The sequence below is a fragment of the Leptodactylus fuscus genome, chromosome 1, assembly GCF_031893055.1.
Source record: "Leptodactylus fuscus isolate aLepFus1 chromosome 1, aLepFus1.hap2, whole genome shotgun sequence".
NCBI classification, from domain to species: Eukaryota; Metazoa; Chordata; class Amphibia; order Anura; family Leptodactylidae; genus Leptodactylus; species Leptodactylus fuscus.
Genome location: NC_134265.1, coordinates 136626609 through 136652271, shown reverse-complemented (window position 1 = coordinate 136652271; position 25663 = coordinate 136626609). Strand labels below are relative to the sequence as shown.

At 40.1% G+C, this 25663-nt stretch overlaps 1 protein-coding gene across 1 annotated transcript in view; it reads right to left on the bottom strand.

Annotated features, from left to right (window-relative positions):
- The window catches only part of AUH (AU RNA binding methylglutaconyl-CoA hydratase), a 171807-nt gene that overhangs the window by 124474 nt on the left and 21670 nt on the right, over nucleotides 1–25663 (bottom strand). The window contains exons 2-3 of the mRNA XM_075277261.1: nucleotides 20900–20967; nucleotides 19021–19108 (exon numbers count right to left, since the gene is read on the bottom strand). Coding sequence (XP_075133362.1) covers nucleotides 19021–19108; nucleotides 20900–20967 — 156 coding nt within the window. The remainder of the gene's footprint in view (nucleotides 1–19020; nucleotides 19109–20899; nucleotides 20968–25663) is intronic.

Sequence of the window (25663 nt, the reverse complement as noted above, 5' to 3'; positions counted from 1 at the left end):
TCCATGACCTTAATGTGCTTCTTTTTGAGCCACTCCTTTGTTGCCTTGGCTGTATGTTTTGGGTCATTGTCCTACTGGAAAACCCAGCCATGACCCATTTTTAATGTCCTGGCGGAGAGAAGGTTGTCACTCAGGATTTTACGGCACATGGCTCCATCCATTCTCCCATTGATGCAGTGAAGTAGCCCTGTGCCCTTAGCAGAGAAACACCCCCAAAACATTAGGGTTTCCACCTCCATGCTTGACAGTGGGGACAGTGTTCTTTGGTTCATAGGCAGCATTTCTCTTCCTCCAAACACAGCGAGTTGAATTAATACCAAAGAGCTCAATTTTATTCTCATCTGACCAATCTGGATGATTCTGAGAGAGATTGGGAGAAGGTCCAGTGGTCAGATGAGACAAAAATTCCTCCTGACATGTGCACAAACCTCATCAACTACAAAAAACATCTGACTGCTGTGCGCGCCAACAAGGGTTTTGGCAAATACTTATTTCTCTGTATTCTTCAGACTAGTCTAAGAAATTACAAATTGGAAAGTGGTTTTCTAGTGGAGTGGTCTTCTCAAGATGACCAGGATACATTACATATGTCGTAAATGAAACTCTGTTTCAGGCAATGAATTTTACTGTACTGGTATCCTGCACAATATAACAATGCTGGAACATTTTTGTCATAATGTGTTACCTTATACACTATCGCACTCACCAATCAGTGTTGACCGCCAGACTACACAGAGACACGCCCCTCTAACAAGGGGATTCAGATCAATTTATAATTGAAATAACAGAGAAATGACAAGACATAACTATAAAAGTAAAATGATCCAGAGTTCTTTTTCTAGAGTTTTTTTTTTTCTAAATATACAGATTTACTAAAACAGACAGTCACAAGTGGTAACAAATATTCTTTAAGGGTATGTTCACACGGTCTAGCCACGATGGGATGCTGCTGCAGTGAATCAGTATTCCGTTGCAACATTCCACTGTTGACTAGGCAATCCTGGAATCCGCGGCAAGATCGAGCAGGACACTTCCTTTTTCCACATACTGCTGCGATTTCTGCCTCTCATTGAAAATAATGGGAGGTGGATTTCGGGAGAAATCTGCTCTGGATTCGGGGGAGAAATCCGCAGCAAATTCTTCAATATGAAGACAGCCTTAATAACACTGATTTTGACTGAATGAATAAATTAAAAATCATCAGAATATAATGAGTTTAAAGGGGTTCTCCCATTAAAATAACCATATTTAAATTTCTATACAATCAAAAATTAAACATTTTTGCAAGTATAAATTATTAAAATTGATGCAGTTTTAAAGATTTTTTTCTAGTCATTTTAGTAGTGACAGTCTTTTGTATTGAACAGTTGGTGGCCAATGGATATGACCATGAATGCAAGAACTTTCTGTGGTCTGGCACTTGTCAGAAACTCAGCCATGATTTCTTTATTTTGGCCAGGCTGTGTTCCTGCTCAAGAAGATAACACCAGCCACAATAAAGATATCATGGCTGGGTTTTTGATATGCACCAAACCATAGACATCCCCTGCATTCATGGTCCTAGCTAGCCTATTTAAACAAAAGATTGTCGCTACTAAGATGGTTAGAGAAAATCTTAGTTATAACTACGTGCATGAGAAAACCCCTTTAGGCTAAGGCCCCACAGTAAGCCAAAGTCAAAGAGCACTTCAGAAAATACCGCAACGGAAACGCAGTATGCAGTTTTACTCTGCGGACCTTCTGCCCCATGATACCTAAACAGAAACAGTCAGTGTTTATGTAGGTATAACTGACAAACTGTGATATTCAAAACTAGCAGGAGGACCCAGCTTTGCACGGGTATATTTCACTTTTTTGTTTACATAAGCATCATGTGATCATGGGTATCTCAGTATGGATATCACTGAAAAACCTGCCATCAGTTGTTACCTGGAATAAAGTTCTGCTACATCTCTACATTTACACAGCTTAAGCAGCTCTGTTACATCTCTGAATACGCACAGCCTACCCAGCCCTGCTACATCTCTGCATACGCACAGCCTACCCAAGCTCTGCTACATTTCTGCATACACACCGTATACCCAGCTCTGCTACATCTCTGCATACCCACCCAGCCCTGCTACATCTCTGCATACCACATGGCCCTGCTACGGGTGTAGTGTACAAAAATGGCAGTGTTATGGAAATCTGGAGTATAAGCTCTGTGTGATAGTTGGCGCACTGTGCCTGTGATTGTTCTGGGCATCTCAGCAGCTCGCTGGGACGCCATATAATGAGCATGTTGTTGGCGTCGATGATCCGCCTGCTCCGGCATTTCGGCAGCTCTCAAACTGGCCTGCCGCTGAATTTGTTCTTCGCGGCGTGCCTGTGATTGCTCCAGTATCTCAGCACCTCGCTGGGACACCATATAATGAGCGTGTTGTTGTCATCAATGATCCGCCTGCTCTGGCATTTCGTCAGCTCTAAGAGCCGCTTGATGCCTAGCTTGCTGAATCCTCCTCAGCTCCACTTGATTGTCTGCTCCTCAATTCCTGTATTTCCTTCCCCTCCCTCTGGCTGAACAGGACACAGAAGACTTCTGCAGATCAGAGAATGATCAGTGTTATCTTTGTGTTTACATTGAGAGATAACAGAGCAGGCTATCAGCAAAGTGCAAACAGAAGAATTGTCCTGCAGTGTAACATAGTATACGAACATAAATTCATAACAGTCGTGAAGCCATGACATTTACTGGGATAAAAAGTGGCCTATGTTTTAAAGAGGACCTTTCACCACTCCAAGCCTGTGCAGCTTTCTGCCCCATGTTATAGGCGCTGCTGCACAGACTCTGGTGCACTTTGAATTATGTTTGTAGCCCCCCTCGTTTTGGAGCTCTGAGCCCCGTTAATTCTGGCGCCCTGTATGTTAATTAATCCTTTACAGTCAGAAGGGCGTTTCTGACTATAAAGGTAAGAGCTACATCAGTCTGACACTGTCCAATTAGCATTGGACAGTGTCAGAGCTGCTTTCAGCTGCGTGTTCTCGTGAGATCAGGCAGTCCTCTCTTCGCAGGGCTGCACAGAAGATCCGTAGAAGCGATCCAGGCCGTGTATTGAAGTGGATGAAGGGGAACTGAACTGACATTGCTACAGGTAAGTAAAGAAACCCCTAAGCAATGAGCATAAGTGCCCTGTACACCCTGTGGACCTAGGTCTAGCCCCTATACAACGAACATTAACCCCTATAGCCCCTAGGCAATGCTCATTGCCTAGGTGCTATAGGGGTTAATGCTCATTGCCTAGGGGCTATAGGGGTTAATGCTCGTTGTATAGGGGCTAGACCTAGGTCCACAGGGTGTACTGGGCACTTATGCACATTGCTTAGGGGTTTCTTTACTTACCTGTAGCAATGTCAGTGCAGTTCTCTTTTTATCCACTTCCCATAAATAGCGAATGGAGCAGTCGCAGACTCTTGATCGCCAAAATGCCCCTGTGGTCAGACATTCCCGGATCCCAAACATACCCTATTCTGGAGATATAGGATAGGATATTTTTGTGGGACAATCCCTTTAACATTTCTATTTATCTAAACCTAAAGGGGGCACTCTTATTAAAGAATGTTTCAAATGTAGAAATCTGAGATTAATGAGATTAAGACCTCAATTCCCAGAATTTAAGCCACTAAAATTTTAGGGTGGATGTTTGCTTATTCGTGTCCTTATATACACTGAGAAAAAAGAACAACACTGTGCCATAATAAGAAAACTACCGTATATACTCGAGTATAAGCCGAGGCCACTAATTTTACCACAAAAAACTGGGAAAACTTATTGACTCGAGTATAAGCCGAGGGGAGGAAATGCAGCAGCTACTGGAAAATTTCAAAAATTAAAATGGTCAGAGTTTTTGGGTGCAGTAGTTGCTGGGTGCTGGGAAAAGAGAGGGGGTGTTTTAGTAGTCTGTCTGCCCCTTCCCTCAGCTTGAGAACTGTTTTTTTTTTTTCCCCCACTTGGAATTCAGCCTGGCTGAATATAGGGTATCTGCAGTGCTCCTATTAACACCTTCCAACGGAACAGGAGCACTGCAGATACCCTATATTAAGTAGATCGGGCACTGTCAGACACAGGGATACCTAATGTGTTTGTGTTTCACAGTCATTTTCGACTTTTGTATGTATTCTAGGGAAAGGAATGATTTAGAACTTTTATTATTTTTTTTTTAAATCTTAATTTTTTTTTTAAACTATTTTATGGGAGATTCTATACATTGATATTGTGGCTGGTCACTCGACTCGAATATAAGCCAAGGGGGGCTTTTTCAGCACAAAAACTGGGCTGAAAAATTCGGCTTATACTCGAGTATATATGGTACTCAGGTAGAAATTGTAATATTTTGTCCACTTATCCGTATCAACCTCTCCAGTTTTATCACATATTCTCCCACCTCAGTTCAGGACTGGTACCATGGGTGGCGCTTCCATTCTCTATTCTTTCCCTATTGATGGAGCTTCATAGCACAGAATTTGGTCCAGAAAGAGGCATAATAAAGGAAAATTATTGTAATCATGTTACATGGCAATGTTGTGGCTGTTATACAAGTCACATTTAAAGGGATCCTTAAGGCCTTTCTTAAGGCTATTCCTACGTGTTAAGGACAAAAAAAATTTTATTTTAAAGATAGGATCCCTTTAACAATATCCCTAAACTTTAGGGGCAAAGGATTCTGGGCTCTTCCATAACAAGTACTGTATTACATGAACAGATTTGGTAACACATCATATGCATTTAGATGATATGGTGCATAGCACAAAGTTCATATTTAGATTACTCAGCTGGACATAGGTGTATCTATAAGGTGTGAATGAAAGATGGATATATAGAATTAACTAAAACATATGTCTGCATCAAAATCCATAATAATATGCATCTATTCAGTCAGCATATTCAATTCTTTTATTTTGCTACTTTCTTCATTATTAGATCAAATGAAAGCCAAAAGACAGATCATGCTTTGCTGCAGTCTACTGTTACATCGCGTAAACTGGGAAAACCTCAGGGTAATATGGCATTATTCAGGCTTATGTGTCTCATTTACAGCAATGATGTAATACATTAAACTAAACAGAAATTTGATTCAAAATATGTATAGCTTTAGGTCTCTAAGCTGTTGCTTGCAACTTGATATAATAGCTTTGCTGTCAGGAATCCTACGTGCAAAAAGACATACTTCCTTTACATGCTCTGATGCGATTAACAAACAATAGCCGTAAGTTATGCCAGTCTGTGCCTGCTTTAAAATGATAAAAATCTCCATGAATCATGCATAATTGCGCCTCTTAAAATGAAAGGAAACAAAAGGCAAAAAAATCAAAAGCCAATTTTAGAAAGAAATATCAATGGAAGCAGACTGCATTTTACAGCAATCCTCCAAATCTATAAGGACAATTGCCTGCAGAAGTTCAGCATTGACTACTATGTACTCACTGCTTACCAAGGACTAGGAAAAAGGTTTCTTGATACACACAGTGCAGAGAGAACCAAGATAAGATACCCCAGACTAGGAACATGAGTTCTCACGTCACCTCAACTCACTGGCAAATTTGAGTGCAAGAATGTTCCCTGGACCTGAGACACATCACATCTTGTGCCTGCTCTCTGTCCCAAAAGTCAGCTATACAAAACAGTTCAAACATGAGGGGTGACAACAGAGAACCACCACACTTTGTTAAAGATCATAAAATAAATTGTGCATGTAGAATATAAAGTGATCATACAATCTAATATGTAAGAAGTGTATTACTGAACCTTTAAAGAGAACCTTTTGCCACCTCCATGTCCAACTCTTTACATTTGTTAATAGGCGCTGCTCCAATGATTCTGATACAGTAGGCTCTGTACCGTCAGGTGGGTTGCGTTAGGGCTAGTTCACACGGGGCAAAATGGTCAGGATTTTGACATGGAATCCACGTCAAAATCCTGCTCAAAAACCTGCCTCCCATTGAAATCAATGGGAGCCGGTCACTTCCTTTTTCCGCAAGCAGTTTGTTTCCAGTCGCGGAAAAAAGAATCGAGCTGCCCTTTCTTCAGGTGGATTCCGTGGATTCCGCGGATTAGGCCCGTTCATTTGGGCCTATTCCGGAGTGGAAAGCCGCGACGGGATGCCAGTGCACTGCACCATGTGTTCACGCGGAAGTCCATGTGAACTAGCACTTAGGCAGGAGCAGACAAAGGGTCTGAGCTCCGACACTGGTCGTCTGGATCATGTTTCTTGTCTGACACTGACCTTCTGAAAAGATACCACGGACCAAAACTACCTGCGCTTGTTGCTTGGGAATGGTGGGATAAAAAGTTCCAACTGCACTAGAATCAGTGCAGGGGCACCTATTAACAAATGATAAGAACTTGAATTGGTGGAGGTAATGAAAGGTCCTCTAAGTAAATGTCACATGCTGAATCTCAACATTTAAAATTACTAAAGAATTGAGGCCTGGAAGCCCACATTAACAATGATGGGTTCTCCATTCACAGCACTACTGTTGAAAGTTGTGTTCCCTATACACCTGACTGGGCTAAAAGAGCTGTCTAAAGTAAATGGGTGTACTATTTGAAAGAGAGTCTCACAGCAGTATACTGGTTAAAAACCTTGCCTCGGAGCACCTTTAGTAAATCCTTTTTCTTTTGCATAAGGAAATGAGGGAGAAAGTGCTTTGCATGGGAATCTAGAGTTGAGAGCAACTGTGGAATCACCTCAACCAGGTTATTAGGTTTCTAACCAATTTACTACTGACAGACTCCCAATAAAGCACACCCTCATTTCCTTATGTAAAAGAAAAATGATTTACTACAAAATGGTGCTCCAAAGCTGAAAGACAGAGACATATTTGGAAACTATTGAAACACCTCTACAAGACACTTAGGTTTTTAACCAGTTTACTGCGGAGAGACTCCCTTTCAAAGATAACTCTTGATGTGACAACAAAATGCTTAACAACTGTAAGGTACAATGACATAGCTCCACCCGCCATGATGCAGTAATAATGATCGTTTGGTATATGGTTACACTATAGACCTGTGTACGGTTTTTTGGTATGTTGGTCCAAGTGTAAAGGAAGTCTTTACTCTACATCCACATAATCATATCAACCGTTTCTTTTTCAGATAAGCACATGTGTCTATAACATGACATCAAGCAATATAAGTCCAGACTGAATGAATGAAAGTTTTGGAATAACAGTTGATACAAAAAGTATACTGATGAACTCTAGAACGTTTCAATATGCAATGAATCCACTTTATTTACTGGAACGGTCATACCCATTTCAGTTTAGATTCCCAGTTTAAGCACAAAAACAAATACAACACTGTGCTGTTTAGCTGCCAGCAGTGCTCAGAAAGTACCATATCAAATTTTCTTTGCTGTGTGATTTTAGAGGAAAAAAAAGCAATGTTCTGTGTTTATTTTTTTTGCTTTTTTTGTATACTGTTCAAGTTTCACACTAAATAACCTGTGAAATTAACTTTGCAGGTTATTATGGTCCTTTGGATTCCTAATAAAGGAGTATGTATTTTATTAACAAGAAAATGTACTTACCAATAATACAAAATAAGCAAGTTTTGGCCCTTGAATACAGTTTAGATTACATATTTTGTGTCCTATTAAGGAGTTTTACCGTTTTATTTTCAATTTATAATGTATTATCATATTCCTGCACGATAATCATTTATGGTCTGTAGTATTTCGACACCGACTGTCACAGCAACACTTCAGGTGCCTTAACCAGGGCTGTTGAGATGGAGAATTGGAGCAAGGACCAACTTTGGGTTGCGTTGGGGGGGAAAAAATAAAAGTAAAACAAAATAAAATTATAATATATATATATATATATATATATATATATATATATATATATATATATACACACACACACACACACACACACACTTAGGCTAGGTTCATATCTGCACCCAGCCCTCCGAAGGGCCCGAACGACAGAGAGCCCAACAACTAAAACAGAGGTTACCCACAGACACCGATAGACCCCATAGATTACAATGAGGTCTGTCGGGTGTCCACGGTTTTTATACTGAAACTGGCAGAGAGAAGAGTCCTCTACACAGGACTTCTCTCTCAACAATTTCAGGCGCTTTCTGTGGCAATCTCCAACGGAGACTCCAGTGCAGATGTGACTTAACTTTATTCCGACTTCAGAAATAATTTTAAATAAATCATTTTCAGAATACTATCATAATATACCGTATATACTCGAGTATAAGCCCAGTTTTTCAGCACAATTTTTGTGCTGAAAAAGTCCCCCTCGGCTTATACTCGAGTCAAGCGCAGGGGGGGGATATTGTTATATACACTCCAGACACTGTATTGTTTGCACGGTGTAGGTTGCAGCGGGATTCCTTCACTATCCGGCTCCTGCAGCAGCTCCTCGCTCTCCGCCTTCAGCTGCCGCCGGTCCGGACCCGCGGGGAGCGCCAGCATTGTCACTAACTGTGAAGAGAGTCATCAGTTTCGGCGTCGAGTCCACAGGAAGATGGCGCTCCCCGCGGGTCCGTAACGGCGGCAGCTGAAGGCAGAGAGTGAGGAGCAGCTGCACCTGAACAATCACCAGCCTGTAGCTGCCGCAGGAGCCGGACAGTGAGGGGATCCTGATTCTGCGCAGTGCGGGGTCCACAGGAAGATGGCGCTTCGCGCGGTTCCAAACCATGCCGCCAAAACTGCTGACGCTCTGCGCAGTTAAGGGACGAAGATTGCTGGGGTCCACAGGAAGATGGCGCTCCCCGCGGGTCTGGGCCGGCGGGAGTTGAAGGCAGAGAGCGACGAGCAGCTGCACTTGAACCATCACCTGGAGCTGTCGCAGAAGCCGGACAGTGAGGGCATCCTGCTGCACTCCCCCTGGACCTTCTGGCTGGACAACCTTCTTTCCCTGGAACAACTGCAGCAGAATGTGAGTACACCGTGTAAACAATACAGTGTCTGGAGTGTATATAACAATATCCCCTTCCACCCCCACCCCCCCTTGAAATGAATAAGTAACAGTGATCTTTCAACTATTTATCCCCTAGCCATAGGATAGGAGATAAATGCTAGATTGATGTTGATGGAGGGTCAGGGTTTGGGGTGCAGTAGGTGCTGGTGAAGGGGGGGGTTTGGTTGTCTGTCTGCCCCTTCCCTGAGCTTAAAGGGGCAGACCCCCACCACCACCACTTGGAATTCAGTCTGACTACAGCCAGGCTGAATATAGGGTATCTGCAGTGCTCCTATTCCGTCGGGAATGGGTTAATAGGAGCACTACAGATACCCTACATTCAGCCAGGCTGAATTCCAAGTGGGGGAAAAAAAAAAAACAGTCCTCAAGCTCAGGGAAGGGGCAGACAGACTACCAAAACACCCCCTCCCCTTCCCCAGCATCTACTGCACCCAAAAACTCTGACCATTTTAATTTTTGAAATTTTCCAGTAGCTGCTGCATTTCCCCCCTAGGCTTATACTCGAGTCAATAAGATTTTCCAGTTTTTTGTAGTAAAATTAGGGGGGTCGGCTTATATTCGGGTCGGCTTATACTCGAGTATATACGGTAGTCAATTATATTATAATATGTAATTAGATGGATGGTTTGCTACTTATTTACTTTTATAGGAAGTCAATCACCTGAGTAAGAGTCAGTAGTTTGCCCTACCGACTCCACAGCCCTGGCCTTAAAGGGGTGGTCTGGGATAAACTGATGTCACTAATCTAAGCTAAACCCCACATTCTAAATCAAGTGATTGCCCCAGCCACGTTTTACCGATTTTCCAGTGACGTTCCATTTCCCCATCTGGAAACTGAACTCACCTATACTAACCCCCCTCTCCCCCAAACATTCTTCCCTGTCCTCTGGTTTGGACCTTCCAGGCATGGGACATCACTTCTTTTGGCATACACAATAGCCACTCTGGCAATATTATGCTTAAGAAATGACCTCCCATGCCCAGAAGGTCCGGACCGGAAGACAGGTAAGTATAATGTGTGTGGGGGGGGGTTGAGTTAGTTAGGAAGGGCTAGTAGTGGACAGGCTAGCTAGGGAAAAAGGGAGGGGGTATGAGTGAGAAAGGGAGGAAGTGAGGAATCCTGGGAGTTGTAGAAACAAACAAAAAACAGGAAGATGTCCATGTAAAGAAATGCAGAAGATGCCAGAAACTCACAGAGAAACACAGAAATCACTCAAAACACTGCTAAAAGTTTTATTTGGTTGCACTTAATCAATTAATAGCACTCACAGTCCTTTTTTTGAAAAAAATATTTATTTATTTTTCCCGAGAAACCCTTTTAATGACAGGTTTAGTATACAAACAGCCTTCAATTCCTTTCTAGTTAAGTGCAGAGGTCCCGGAGTCTCCAATTTACTAGATAGGGAACCTAGAAACCTGATTTAAAGGGATCCTATCTTTTAAACACAATTTTTTTCTCCCTAACATGTCGGAATAGCCTTAAAGGCTATTCGTCTCCTACCTTTCCTTTTCTTCTCCGTGCCGCCGTTTGCCTACAATCCCGGTTTTTGTCAGTATGCAAATGAGCTCTATCGCAGCACTGGAGGCGGGCCCCAGCGCTCAAACAGCACTGGGGGAGTCCCCAATGCTGCCAGAGAACTCTCCAGCGCCGCCTCCATCTTCTTCTGTGACGAGGTCTTCACCGTGTCTTCTTCCGGCGGCGTCTTCTTACTTCTAGGCCTCGGGCCAGGGCAAGCCGAATGCGCATGCTTACGGCCACAAGAAAAATGTACACAGTATTGTAGCGGCCATTTTCTCGTGGCCGGTGGGCATGCGCAGTCGGCTTGCCCTAGACCCGAGGCCTAGAAGTAAGAAGGCGTATTAGGGAGAAAAAAAAATGTGGAAACTTTTTTTTTTTTTTTTTTTTTAAATGTAGATTGTGAGCCCCATATAGGGATTTTTTCCCTATCAGTATGTCTTTGTAGAAAGGGAGGAAATCCACGCAAACACAGGGAGTTCATACAAACGCCTTGCAGATGTTGTTCCTGGCATGATTCGAACCCAGGAACCCAGTGCTGCAAGGCTGCAGTGCTATCCACGGAGCCAACGTGTTGCCCCTTTAAAGAGGTGGAAACTTTTGATTATACCACAGACACCCTGAACCATGGCACAACAAGAGCTTAGCCATCATTAGCCAATCACTTATCTAGCATAGTATGGTACAACCATGCAGGAACTATACAAGCTCTAAAAACATGGCACTGCAGCATAAGGCTCCATAAAAAATGTTTTAAAAAACACTTTGGTGATTATTAAAGAGGTATTCTGGTTTGCATAACTTAATATATTTGTGTACAGAACAGGATATTATACACTTTTCTACTAAACATATATTGCAAATTTTGCCCACACCTTTATTTGAAAGACAGACATCCGTAGGAGAACTGAAATGGACTCTCAAACAGATCATGTTACCCAGTTAATTGTCCAGACGGCAGGTTATTAGTAGTATATTCAGGAGCAGTACACATATAGTATTACTAGAGCATCACCTCACTTTACATTCTACTTCCTGTGCCTCCTTTGTTTGTTTGGTTGTTTTGTTGATGATTATTTTTTTCAGCTAACTTTATTGATAACATGATGTTGTCAATAAAATAAAAGACAGGGAGCTATATTACAAAATACCTAGAGACAGCCAGCTATGTAAACACACAGACAGTGACACTGGGTTCGCACCAGCGTCTGGACTCCGTTATCAGGTTTCTGTCTTCTGCATGCAGAAGACGGAAACCTGTCATGCCAAGTCCGGCTGTGAGCGCCAGTGAGCGTTTTATGCTCTCCGCGGAAAACCATTTTTTTTTAAAACCGGACACAGAGTACTTCATGTCCGACTCTGTGTCCGGTTTAAAAAAATAAATGGTTTTGACGCAGAGAGCATAAAACACTCACCGGCGGTCACGGCCGGACACTTTTCAAACCCATTCAAATGAATGGGTTTGAAAGATGCCGGCAGGTTTCCATCTCCTGCCCTGTTTTGTGCAGGAAACGCAAACCTGCAGAATGGAGTCCTGGGCGCAGATGTGAACGAGCCCTGAGTTAGACATAATAAAGATATTTTTCACTATTAGTCCTATTTAGTGTTTCCATGGATCTGTCCTGTGTGTCAACTAAATACATGTATCAAGGCCAGAATAGGACTAAACGTGGCATCCTTCACATGAACTCATATTAGTCCATTGATGTATAAGGGTAAATTTACATGGAATTTGGAGCCAATTTTGAGATGGATTCTGCCTCATAATCAGCTCCAAATTATATCCTGAATCTGGTGGGGTGTTTGGTTTTTTGTTGTTTTTTTTTACTGTAGATTGTGAGCCTCATACAGGGATCACAATGTACTTTTTTTTTTCCTATCAGTATGTCTTTGTAGTATGGGAGGAAATCCACACAAACATGGGGAGAACATACAAACTCCTTGAAGATGTTGTACCTGGCGGGATTCAGCGCTGCAAGGCTGCAGTGCTAACCACTGAGCCGTGTTGTCCCCCGATTATGGTGCTTTTGAGTTGTGTTTCGATTATTTTTCGTTAAATTGCCCAGCCCTACGGAATACCCTTTAAGCGATTAAATCGACCATGTGTGCTGTTCTTTATAAATATTTCTTTGATGTTTGAAACCTCATGAATCAAAGTAATCTAGTAATATGCTTTATCTGTGCTGGGGGAAGAGCTTGTATGTATTAAACTGTAGGTGAACATAATAAATTGCACTAAATAAAGTCAATGGGAGACCATGACAATGTTGAGAACTCTACAGTTAGAGATAGTATCTACAGGTAAATGGTCCCCTGTACTCAGATAAGTTGGGGTCCCTTCAGTATATCCACTATAATTGTATTTGACATGTCAAAAATATCTATGATGGAAAACCCAGGTCAGAGACAAGCTTTAAAATAGACAGCTATGATACTAACGGACTCCTGTACGCATCTTTAAAGTCAATTATTTCCGGACTTATGAGGGGCTTCAGCAAGTCGGAACCTCAGCAGTAGTGATATAAATAATTTTAGAAACCTTAGCAAAGAAATGTTTATAAGTGTATTTTGCATCTCTCTTATCAACCAAATATAAAAATATAGTTCAATGCTATTTCGGTTCAACCGGCAGAATCAAATGACAAAAAAAAATCCTTGTCAAATTAAGTTGTCATATGGTTAACTGACAAACTCATCAGAAATAATTTGAGTATGTTACAGATGAAGCATGCTAATTTCTCCAAATCAGATTCCTTGTCACAGAATGGCAACTTGGGCATCTGGCCTAATTAACCAGTCATTTCGACTTAGTAAGTTACAAAGCAAGCTCTAACATAAGGGCACTGTGTAATTACTTGGAGTCCTATTAAAAATGCTTAAAGGCAAAAACATTCCAACAAAAAATAAATAAGTCTGACTATGCTGTGGAAGGTTTAAAGGGTAATATGTCCTCAGAAAACTAGATTACAAGACAACCTTTTCTGTCTGCTTATAGTCTACAAACTCCTGGGGTGATTCTTACTGTAGTGACAGTTTGGATTTTTTTTTTTTTAATCTTTCAGATATAATTACATTGAAGTAATTACAGAAATAAGCCACCAAACTTGACAAGACTCTGTGGCCATAAGCACAAATGATCACTGCTGCTATACTGGTTTATAGACAATGCATGCTAAATAGGATAGGGGGATAAGTGTCCAATCACCGGGACCCCAGCAATCAGGAGGACGGGGGACTGAAAGCCCCCTAAGGCCTCCTTGTGAATGGAGTGCCATTGTGCTTATGGGACCAGTGCTCTATTCACTTATATGATGCTGTAGGCACTGCCAGAAATTACAAGCGCACTGGAGCTCTATTCACAAGATGGCCTTAAGGGAATAGCTGGAGGATCCGGCTGTTGGAACCCCAGCGACCGGACACTTATTCCCTGTCCTGTGGATAAGAACCCATAACGGCACAACACCTTTAACTGCAGCAATGACATAATAACTACAACAGAAGACCCCCGGGTCTAGTAACTAGCTCAAGTGTTCATGTGTTAGAAACAGTCATTGCTGCAACCAAGTAAGCAGACCAGTCCAGAGCAAAAAAGGTGTGGTGCACAGTAGGTTTTACCATTTTATCATTTTTACGCTTGGGTAAATTTTGACCAATTCTTTAAAACCCCTTTGTGTTTGTGTTCTATGTTCTTATGTTTTAGACATTAAGTAAGTAAAGCATATATTCTGTCTCTCGACTGTGGAAGCTCTCAAGTTAAAAACAAAAAAACTCCTAGACTAAGTGGACACTTTCCATATAAGAACAAAACAAAAGAAAATCCATGCAGCATGATTAAACGCATATATGGTATATCAAATGTGTAGACATTCAGACAGTATTAGTAGCCAGACCAGGTTACTGCAGATAAGCACTGGACCATGTTGCAGTAACCCAGTTCAGCTACTATACAGAGTACAGCGCTATCTACTTCCTTGTTCATACTATGTGTATGAGCATCGGAGAACAGCTCATTGGTGGAGGTACCGGTTATCAGACCTCCACCGACCTGAAATTTATGGCCTCTCCTTAGGATGGGTCATAAATATGTTCAGCTTGGAAAACCACTTTAATGTTGTACAGGATGTTAATACTACTGCTACTTTGTGTCACTACTGTCACATTATTTCTGAAAATATCACATATCCCAATGGAATAACCTAGACCAATACATACATTGTTCACCGTGCAACAATGCATGCTACATCACTTTTCCTGTCTTAAAAAGAAATCCTCTATTTTGGTATCATTTTCTTCCCTCAGTCTTATTTATTTATAGCTTGAATATTTTGTAAGCTTTTATTATTTCATCTTAAATGATTTTATTGTTGGTTTGAAGCAAGTGATTAACAGAGCATACCATCCATACACTAGTACAAAATAAAGAAGCCGCTTATAATGGAGATGTAGAAGATGGCTAAAGCTGTTAGCTTATACAGTGACATGTAAAAACCTTGTGGCACATTTGCAACAATGCTTTCCCATTGAAACCATCAGAAAGTGCTTTTGGGCACATTTTATCACACTCTAACGAGGTCAGTTTGCGTTAGTGTGCACATAGCAAAGTGTTACTATTATGTCATCTACCGTGCTACCTGGAGATGGATGTGAAGCACATAATTGGGTTGCTTGCTACCAATATGAGTGTCATGGAGGTTCAAAATTGATAATATCATGTGCCTCACATTATAGTAAGTGACCCCATCAAGAACCTCACTGTCATAATGAGCAACAATGAGCTATCCTATTAGGTACATGATGGGGTTAATTAATGTGATAATTGATTACACCATGTAAGTTATAGTAAGTGACTCCACCAATCACCTTACAGTCATAATGGGGAACATAGTGCAAATCTGTAATACAACAGGAAAAAAGCTTGAGGAGTAAAATGGATAATTTTATTCTGAGACGATATATTATAAAGTTTCATACAATCGCCTTAAGTATTAATTTATGGAATGTTTGCCGAAATGACAATAACTAAAGTGCACCTAACCTTTTGGATAACTTTTCAGGATATTCTTCATGTCCACACTTGGAAGACTATTTCTAACCATTACATGACTTGCATTATGTATTTTTATCAGGTTCCCCTCAGTTTTCCCTGATCTACTATGATATTTCCCATAGAAACAAATAGAAGAAACAGGAGAATCTGTTCCTTAAAACTATTTCACTCAAAGGCATCACACAAGACATTATGGAAAAAAAAAACGGAGCATCATTGATAGATGACAGATAACAAAACACAATCCTATTAGCTGCATCAGCCTTTAGGTCTATGTGGCCCATCTTCCCCACTGCACAAATTTCTATAGGCAGGAGTCATTTTACCTCTCGGTGAATTGCACTTGGTTTAGGGGTCAAGGACAGACACAGATCACTGGAGAAATCATGTTTTGGACCCCCACCGAGCACTTACATATAAATTAAATCTCTGAACTGCAGTAGGTCTTAGGAGACCAGGGAAAATTTTTGAGAGATTGCAAAGATTCAGACCATTGGGGATCCTGGGTCTTGGACCCCAAATGATCAATTAATGATGACCTATCCTAAAGATATAAATATAAAATAAGGATTTGGACAATTCTTTCAATTCACAGTTAATGTACAATTAAAAGAAGTATAAAATGAGAGAAGAGGAAACACTGGAGATTGGTGTGTTTGTATCCAGCAGATATAGTAAGATTAGCAATTGAAATAACATTTAGCAAGTTGTGATGCTGACAAATGTACAAAGCAACAGAAATGCAAGAAATCTATGTCCGGAACACCTTGTTTCTTTTTATGGGCGTTACCTATACATCTATATGCTTTATAAGCTTTTGTTCCATATAAATATCTTGTGGGCTGTTATACTACAGTGAACGTGGTATAATTCCTTAATAGCCAGTTAGTAAAGGTTTGGCTAATAAAGAAAGTGCAGAAGTAATTATAGGTCTACTTAATCGGTCCACGGACTTAATTATTCCTTAGTAAAGGTAAACATGTTTTTGGTAGAAAAAAAAAAATTAGCAAAAAAGGTCAAAACTGCAATCATTTACTATGGTAACTAAAATGCACACGTTATACACTCAAGGTAAACTAAAAGGGGGTTCACCCAGAAGGACAGCTACACTTTCCTTTACCTGATGCAAGTATGTAGCTTGCTTTGCCCCTTTAAAAATAAATAAATAATAATAATAATAATAATAATAATAACTATTACATAAATGAAAAAAGCTGAAACAGATTAATAAAACTGAAGTGGGAGGAGAGGCACCAAGGCTTACTACCAATGTACATTATGGTAAATCATAAGCTCTCACAGTATGCTAGATATTTAAGCAGTCGTGTCAAGTGCTGAAGCTCATAGGATGTTCAGTCCCATTAAAGTGTGGTCATCTTAACCGTAGGCCATCAATAATAAGTTATAATCACATAAAGTAGATTTGGTGTGGAAATTTCTGCAACAATAGGAGGCAGAATCAGGGTGAAATTCTATGACAGATTCTACAGGGTAAACTAGCCCTTACAGTCCTGGAAGAACCCTTTGTTAATTGCGAGTCTCTACTGCTATGATCCTCTTTCCTTTTTTTCAGTCATATATTTACTTGTCTTTTAGTTTGTCTCATTTTGAAATTGTTCTAGCTACGTAAATAAGGTTATCAACTTTAGGAACAATAAAGTATTTCTTCACCTTTGCTAAAGCTAACATAAACACAACATTTTATCACTGGCACAATCTGATTCTCACCCTCTGGTTTCTACAGTAAGAGAACAGAGCAACGTGTAAAATTCACAGTTGCATACACACACACTGCTTTCCTGTGAACAAGCACTGCTTTCTCTCTGTGCCATAAATGGGATCCCTGGGAGTTCGACTGCTGGTACCCCAAGAAGGCAAAGAACAGGAAACAGATCGGCTAGAACTGACCCACGGGCCCCGAGACCTCCAACCCCTATAAGAGTGGTGCATGGCACACTAACTGCACTACTTGCAGGCACGCAGCGTACAGTACCTCAACTAGCCTGTGCATCTATACAATAAACTGGGTAGAATATTTACCAAACTACTCAGCTTATTACATAGACCTATTTGGTGGCTTACACATCTAGGCTCAGAGGAAGAGCAACTACTATCCTCCTACCTCCTTGGCTCCGTCTCCTTACTGTCACTGCAGGGATTCTCATTACCAATCCTCTAGCAAACAGAGCTAAGGGGTCTCTAGTCTAAGGCAAGAGCAAGTCAGCAGGTTACGGAGAATACAAAAACAGTCCAGAGTGAAGGCTTGGTAGCATGCTAATCCAGCAAGAAATGTATGTCAGTACAGTTTTATAAATTTGCAAATTGGAAGAAATATTTGTATCTAGCTGTATAGTGAGTCCATAGAATGAATTTTACTGTTGGGCCTTAAGTAGCCAAGTCTGACACTAAAGAAAGATACTCTATGCTCACAACAGGTTGTGGATCCTCCGGCAGGGCCACACTTTATCTGTAAACAGTATGCAAGCATTTCCTATAGCAAGGGTACTCATATACTTTTAATAAAGGCCCGTTGATCAGGTTCCACCATCAAGTAAAGGTCCACTTTTTAAGGATTTTTCAGACAATAATATGACTCACTATAAGACACACCCGAGGTTTAAGCTAGAAAAATTTTGAAAAAATATTTTCTAGTGTAGCATTATACTGTGCAGGAGCACAAACATGGCATTAAACTATGCAAAGGGCAACAAATGTGGCATTATACTGTTCAAGGGGGTTACTAACGTGACATTATACTGTGTGAGGGGCACAATAGTGGCAGCAGGGATCGACAATCACCCCTGCTAGTTGTGCAAGAGCCCTCACGTGTGAAAAGAGCAGAGACTATTACCGATCCCTGCTGCCACTAGTACAAGGGATCAGGGCATGGGGACAGCAGGCTGGAGATGAGTGATTCTCCTGATCCCTGTCCTATAGATTAGTGACCTACTTTGGATCACAGAACATTTCATGTAAAACAATCCATAGGCTATCTACTTTGACCAAATTCCTCATACATATGCTTCGATAAGTAGTGTGTGTATATAGAGGTGGATCAATGGAGAAAGTTGCAGCCAGACTGTTCTGCCAGCTGCTTAACATCCCAAGACCAAAAGTATAAGAAAGTTGAACTCCAACCATCTGATCCTTATTTGCCCCAATATCTGTTGTCAGAGAAGAGTCTTGAGGCCCACGTACACCACAGATTGCTGGCTGAACCCAGATCAGTGGGTTTCACCAATACACTTCTAAAGTGTATAACTAGCTTTATGTGCAGCCCTCAAATGAATGGCCAATTATATATTGTATATGCTTTTTTCTAATATGTAACAGCTAGTTAACCTCAGATTTACTTACAGGAAAATACAAAATAACAGTTCTGACAAGCGGAAAATTCTGTATTTGCAATCATTGTACATATGGTGAACTGCATTTATTTTAACATTTGGATGATAAACTGTCAGTTTCGTTGGTTACCTACCTGCACAAAACACTCCAGGGACTTCACTCCGCAGAATTACAGTCCTCACCTTGTTATTAGTCTTCAGCGAATCAACAGCCTTCAGCATCTATATAAGGGGGAAAAAAGTCAGGGAATCACCACAGAGTCCAACAAGGGCAGGTCTAATTTGCTTACTGTCAAAAGTGTTCCAACTCCTCTGGAACATCACTGCTTTAGCCATGATTGAGATTTATAGACTATGCCTGCATCAAGGTATTTAACCATTTAAGGACAAATTAAAAAAAAAAAAATTCACCCTAAAGGCAGTCTGTCACCAGATCTCAGCCCCGTGGAAAGAGAAGGGTCATCTGAATCAAGTTGTCTGCTTATCCCTTTGTGAATAAGTGCCACAGTAGCAGAGATATTGTCATTAGTTATTATGCAAAAAAGCTCTTGGGAGCAACGAGGGCTTTGCCATTGTTCTAAAGAGACAAGCAGAACAACCCTAAGGCTGCGTTCACAGTTTATTGGTCAGGCGTTTTTTGGAAGAGAAATTTGAGTCAGTTTCCTGACCAAAAAAACTCTGTGTGAACGCAGCCTTATTGCTTCAGAAAGCTCATTTACATATCTACAAAAATGGCAACTTTTACAGCACACGCAGGTTCACAAGGGGTAAACTTTGTATAAATCAGGTGACCTTAAACTACCTGCATGCGAGGCTTAGTCGATATGCTGGAGTCTGGTGACATACTCCCTTTAAGAACAATGACATATGTCATTTTATTTTGTAAATACCTCTAGAAGGCTTTAACTTACTCAGGTGATTGTGAAATTTTTTTCCCATGACACTTTGTGCTCCATGTTAGTGGTAGAATTTTGGCAATTGTTTTTTTTATTTATCTATACAATCTACAAAAATTTTGAACAAGTCACAATTCTTAAAATTTGAGATGCTCTGCTTTTTATTCAGATAATCATGCCACCTAAATTAGTTAAGTATTATTTTCTACATCTCTGCTTTATCTTGCCATCAATTTTAAAGACCCTTTAATTTTTTTAAGATGTATGCTGTTCCGTTACCTTCTATGTATTGTTATTTACTTATTTTATCACATAATACACAACATGAGGGGGTATTTGCACAACAATAAACTATGTGGCAGCCAGGATTAGAGCTCAACATTTTGTGATTGTCACCTTGCTATAAAGGAGTAGTACAACTCATTGTGTACAGAATTGATGTATTGCCTCGGTCTCCCAACTTGAGTAGTCTTGCAGATTCTCACATTGATTCATATTATTTATATGCAGGGATCATTTGTTATGGTGGTGCTACAATAGTCTATTAGGCAGTATACAGGTAGTCATTTATATTGTTTGTGGACAAAATTGGGGTTGTTATTAGTGTTTTGAGACAGAAAGGGAATATTATTAAATCTCTATTTTATTTGATCCAAATTTTTTTTAGGATACAATTATGTGGACACTTATTCTTTGGGACACAAAAGGTGGAACTTTTACTCTTTTGTGCACTACTGTTGTCTTAACATCACTAGTGGTAATGGAGGAAGCCACTGTGTGGAGATAGCGTAGTATCCACTCCTTGTATATTGTGTATTGTTAAAACTTTATGACTGACGTGTTTTTCTCAGTATTTGTGTGTATAGTGCGAACAATTCTGGAATAGTAAATATATCTATATCTATATATCTATATCTATATCTATATCTATATCTATATCTATATCTATATATATATATATATATATATATATATATATATATAATCTTTCTGAATTGGCTGAACATGAGTGGCACCCATTTTAATTCTTCCCAGGCCAAGCTTTGTCTAATATTGGACCCGCGCACAGACAGAATCTGGAGGATAACAACATAAACACAAATGTTTTCTCACTTACCGACTTTACCAGACCTTTACTGATAGCATTTTTTGCATGCGGTCGATTTATCCCAAGTACCACAATTCCTGGTAAAGAAAAAAATATATATCTTTACACTGGGTGAAATTTGAGAATATGTAAACCTAAAATTTCAGATTACATTTATATTGAACATGATATCTTATTTAACCATTGTCACTCTTATAATGGTCCTGAAAGTACAGTTAGCATAGAAATTAGAGATGGCCGAACCTCATAAGATTCTTCCTGTCCTGTGTTCAGATGACACAATCCCCCAGTTCAGTTTGGTCCAAACTTGTTCGGATATAACCGGAAAGGAAATTATTATACTTTGGGGTCTCTTCTGACCCCAGAGTTGGCGACGAAAATAAAAATAAAAACATTTATAATACCCTTCCATCACCTCTTTTAGGCCTGCTTATGGCGTCTTACACTCTGTCTCTGCTACCTCATGGCATCATGATGCTCGACTGGCTCATGTTGCTGCTGGGGCCCAACCACAGGCAAGGTAGTAGACAAAGTACCAGGCACCATAAGGCCTAAAAGAGGTGACAGAAGGGGAGTATAAATGTTCAATAATTGATTATTTTTGTCACCTTTCCTGGGCCTCCAATTATTATACAATTAGGCCTAAAAAAAACAAAACAGAGTTTAATAAATTTCCACAATGCATGTTACGGTAGCCATTTAAGTTCATTCGGGAACTAGTTGAATCCCAAATTGTTCAAGTTTGTTAAAAACCGAACAATTTAGAATATTCAGGTTTGATGTGGTTAGTTGCAAATCGATTTGCCCATTTCTAATAGACATCAGTTGGCTGGGTTCCTGTGTAAAGATTATTTAACTGTACCTATCGACACTCTAGTCAATTGGTCAGAAACCCCTGATTTCAGGGCCTAAATTGGCACCCCAAGTATATGTACTTAGCACAAGGCTCTCCTTGGAACCATATGCAGAGGGAAAGAGACAATAAGTCAATTGCAAAAGTATGGAAAGCTGGACAGATTTGTATACATGTATTCAACAAAGTGACCGTGCTGTGTGAGGGACATCCTTTGTTCCCCACAAAGCAGGTTTATTATGACCACTGTGATTCCTGTGTTGCAGCCGAAAGTTGTATCATCTTCCCCAAGGACAAAGATCTAATGTAATCTAATGTAAATCTAATCAACAAATTCATTTTTTTATAATTACAGTTTGCCTTATATGACTTTCAAATAATGGACTAAACCCTTACAATGAATACACGGCACATTGACTACATCTTTGATTTTTTTCGGCACAACTTTTTTTTTTTTTTTTTTAAATCGGCACACTGTAGTCACAAGTGAAATCATTTACCTTATTACACAGTCAACATATCATTATATAGGGATCACACTAAGGAAACAGATTACGTAACAGTAGAGGGTGCACCTGTACAGAAGAGGTAGGGCAAAAGTGTGGGGGAGGGAGGGTGTTCTGATGAATCGAAGGTCACATGACAGCTCTCAGGCAGCAGATAGAAACCCCCTGTTTATACAGCAGTCCATGCTAAAAAAAAAACCACTGTGATCGCGTGATTTATTGAGGAAGGTTAAAGCTGGTTGAAAAAAGACACTAAGTAGATATCTCTTACCACTGAGGGAATAGTCCTTCAGATAATAAAACAATAAGTCAATTTTTCTTTAGGTCACCGGAGTATTCTCCTCAAGGTGCTTTATTCTGTAGTGCCAAAGACAGAGTGTAACAATTGGTTGGTGCCAGTTTTGGATGTTGATCCCATTTGCAACATCCCATTTGTAAAAATCTCCAAAAGAAAGTAAACAGCTTGAGATGCCGCCTTTCGGCCAATACAATACCTCAGCCCTCTCCTAAATGACCAATCTTTGTAATTGCTCCTACTGTTGCTGTTATTCTCGTACAGTGTTGGCCAAAAGTATTGGCACCCCTGCAATTTTGTCAGATAATACTCGTCTTCTTCCAGAAAATGATTGCAAGCACAAACTCTTTGGTATTAATATCTTCATTTATTTTGCTTGCAATGAGAAAACACAAAAGATAATGAAAAAAAAAGTCAGATTATTGATCATTTTACACACAACTCCAAAAATGGGCCGGACAAAAATATTGGCCCCCTCAGCCTAATACTTGGTAGCACAACCTTTAGACAAAATAACTGTGAACAACCGCTTCCGGTAACCATCAATGAGTCTCTTACAATGCTCTGCTGGAATTGTAGACCATTCTTCTTTGGCAAACTGCTCCAGGTCCCTGAGATTTGAAGGGTGCCTTCTCCAAACTGCCATTTTGAGCTCTCTCCACAGGTGTACTATGGGATTCAGGTCTGTTGTACCCTCGGACTGCAAGGCAGCTTGAACTTGTTTGGATGTTAGTCCACCATCCGCACAATCTTGCATTGAAATCTCTCGTCAATTTTTCTTTTCCGTCCACATCTAGGGAGGTTAGCCACAGTGCCATGGGCTTTAAACGTCTTGATGACACTGTGCATGGTAGACATAGGAACATTCAGGTCTTTGGAGATGGACTTGTAGCCTTGAGATTGCTTATGCTTCCTCACAATTTTGCTTCTCAAGTCCTCAGACAGTTCTTTGGTCTTCTTTCTTTTCTCCATGCTCAATGTGATACACACAAGGACACAGGACAGAGGTTGAGTCAACTTTAACCCCTTAACGCTCTGGTCAGTAATAGTACGTCCTGGCAAGTAGCACCTTCGCGCTCAGGTCAGTACTATTACTTACCAGTAATGGCCCAAAATTCCCTTTTTCTATAGCAAATGAGTTATTTAAAAAAAAACACCTAAAAAATAATAAAAACAATGCATATTTGGTATCGCCGCGTCCGTAACAACCTGTACCATAAAACTAAAACATTATTTCACCTATATGGTAAATGTCGGGGGGGAAAAAAACGGAAAAAAACCGCTGGAAATAATGTTTTTTTGCCATCTCACCTTAAAAAATATGCTATAAAAAGTGATCAAAAAGTCGTATGTACACCAAAATAGTACCAATGAAAAGCACAGGTTGTCTCGCAAAAAATAAGCCCTCAACCAACTCTGTCAATTGAAAAATAAAAATGTTACGCATCTCAGAAGATGGCGAGGTAAAAAACATTGATTTATGTCCCCAAATGGGTTTTTGTTTGGCAAAATTACTAATGCATAAAAAAACCTATAAATGAGGTATCGCCGTAACCGTACCGACCCGCAGAATAAAGTTCACATGATACTTATGCTGTACACCATGTGGAAAAACATTTAAAAAGTAAAATGCAATGCCAGAATTGATTGATTTCTTTTTATCCAGCAAAAAAAGAGTTAATAAAAAATAGCCAATAAGCTATAGGCACCCAAAAATGGTGTCATTACAAAATGCATCATATCCCAGAAAAATAAAAGCACTCATATGGCCACATCAACACAAAAATAAAAAAAAATATAGCTTGAATAATGTGAAGACAAAAAAACCCCAAAATCGCCAAATGCGTCAGACGGGGAATATATAAGTGGTGCGAGCGTATGTCAGGGTACAGACCAGTTTTGCAGCTTACAAGAGAAAAAACAATAGAAGAGACCCCCAAAGCGACCCCCCCCCCCCAATCATAGGAGCTATTTTGACATAGTAGGGAATTTGGTGCCCCCAATGTCCTCCGCACCGCTTACGTATTACCTCTTCACCATCCGATGTGCATTCACGTCTTGGATACTAATACTCACTACACCCCCTGATAAATTCTTTGAGGGGTGCAGTTTCCAAAATGGGGTCACTTTTGGAGGTTTCCCACTATTGTACTTCTAGGGCTCTGTAAGTGCAACATGGTATCTAAAAACCATCCTAATGAAATTGCTGCCCGAAATCCCTAAAGGTGCTCTTTGATTTCTGAGGACACGTATTGAGTCACGTTGCACAGAAGGGCCACATATGGGATATTTCTACAAACTGCAGAATCAGAGAAATAAATATTATGGTATGTTTTGCTGTTAACCCCTTCATTGTTACGGAAAAATGTGGTTTGAAATGGAAAATGTGCATAAAAAAGTGACTTTTGGAAATTTCACCTTCATTTTGAATTAATTCCTGTGGAACACCTAAAGGGTTAATAATGTTCCTATATACAATTTTGAATAGTTTGAAGACTACCGTTTCAAAAATGGGGTCATTTATGGGTCTTTTCTATTATATAGGCCCCTCAAAGTCACTTCACAACTAAATAGGTCCCTAGAATACAAAATCTTGAAATTTTCTTGAAAATCTGACAATTTGCTACTAAAGTTATAAGCCTTCTAACTTCCTAGGAAAGTAAAAGGACATTGAAGAAACAATGCCAATATAAAGTAGACATATGGGAAATGTTAATTAGGAAGAATTTTGTGTGATAGGACTGTCTGTGTTTTCACGAGAATAACAGAAACTTTCAAAATTGATAATTTTATGAAATTTTCAGTACATTGTCCGTTTTTTAACAAACAAACGCAAAGTATAATGACCAAAATTTACCACCAACATAAACTAGAATGTGTCACGAAAAAACAATCTTGGAATCACCTGGATAGGTAAATGCATTATGAAGCTATCCTCACATAAAGTAAAAGACGTCATATTTGAAAAACAGGGTCTGAGCCTTAAGGCCCAAAGTACCCTGCATCCTTAAGGGGTTAATCCATTTCAACTGGCTGCAAGTGTGATTTAGTTATTGCCACCACCTGTTAGGTGCCTCAGGTAAGTAACAGGTGCTGTTAATTACACAAATTAGAGAAGC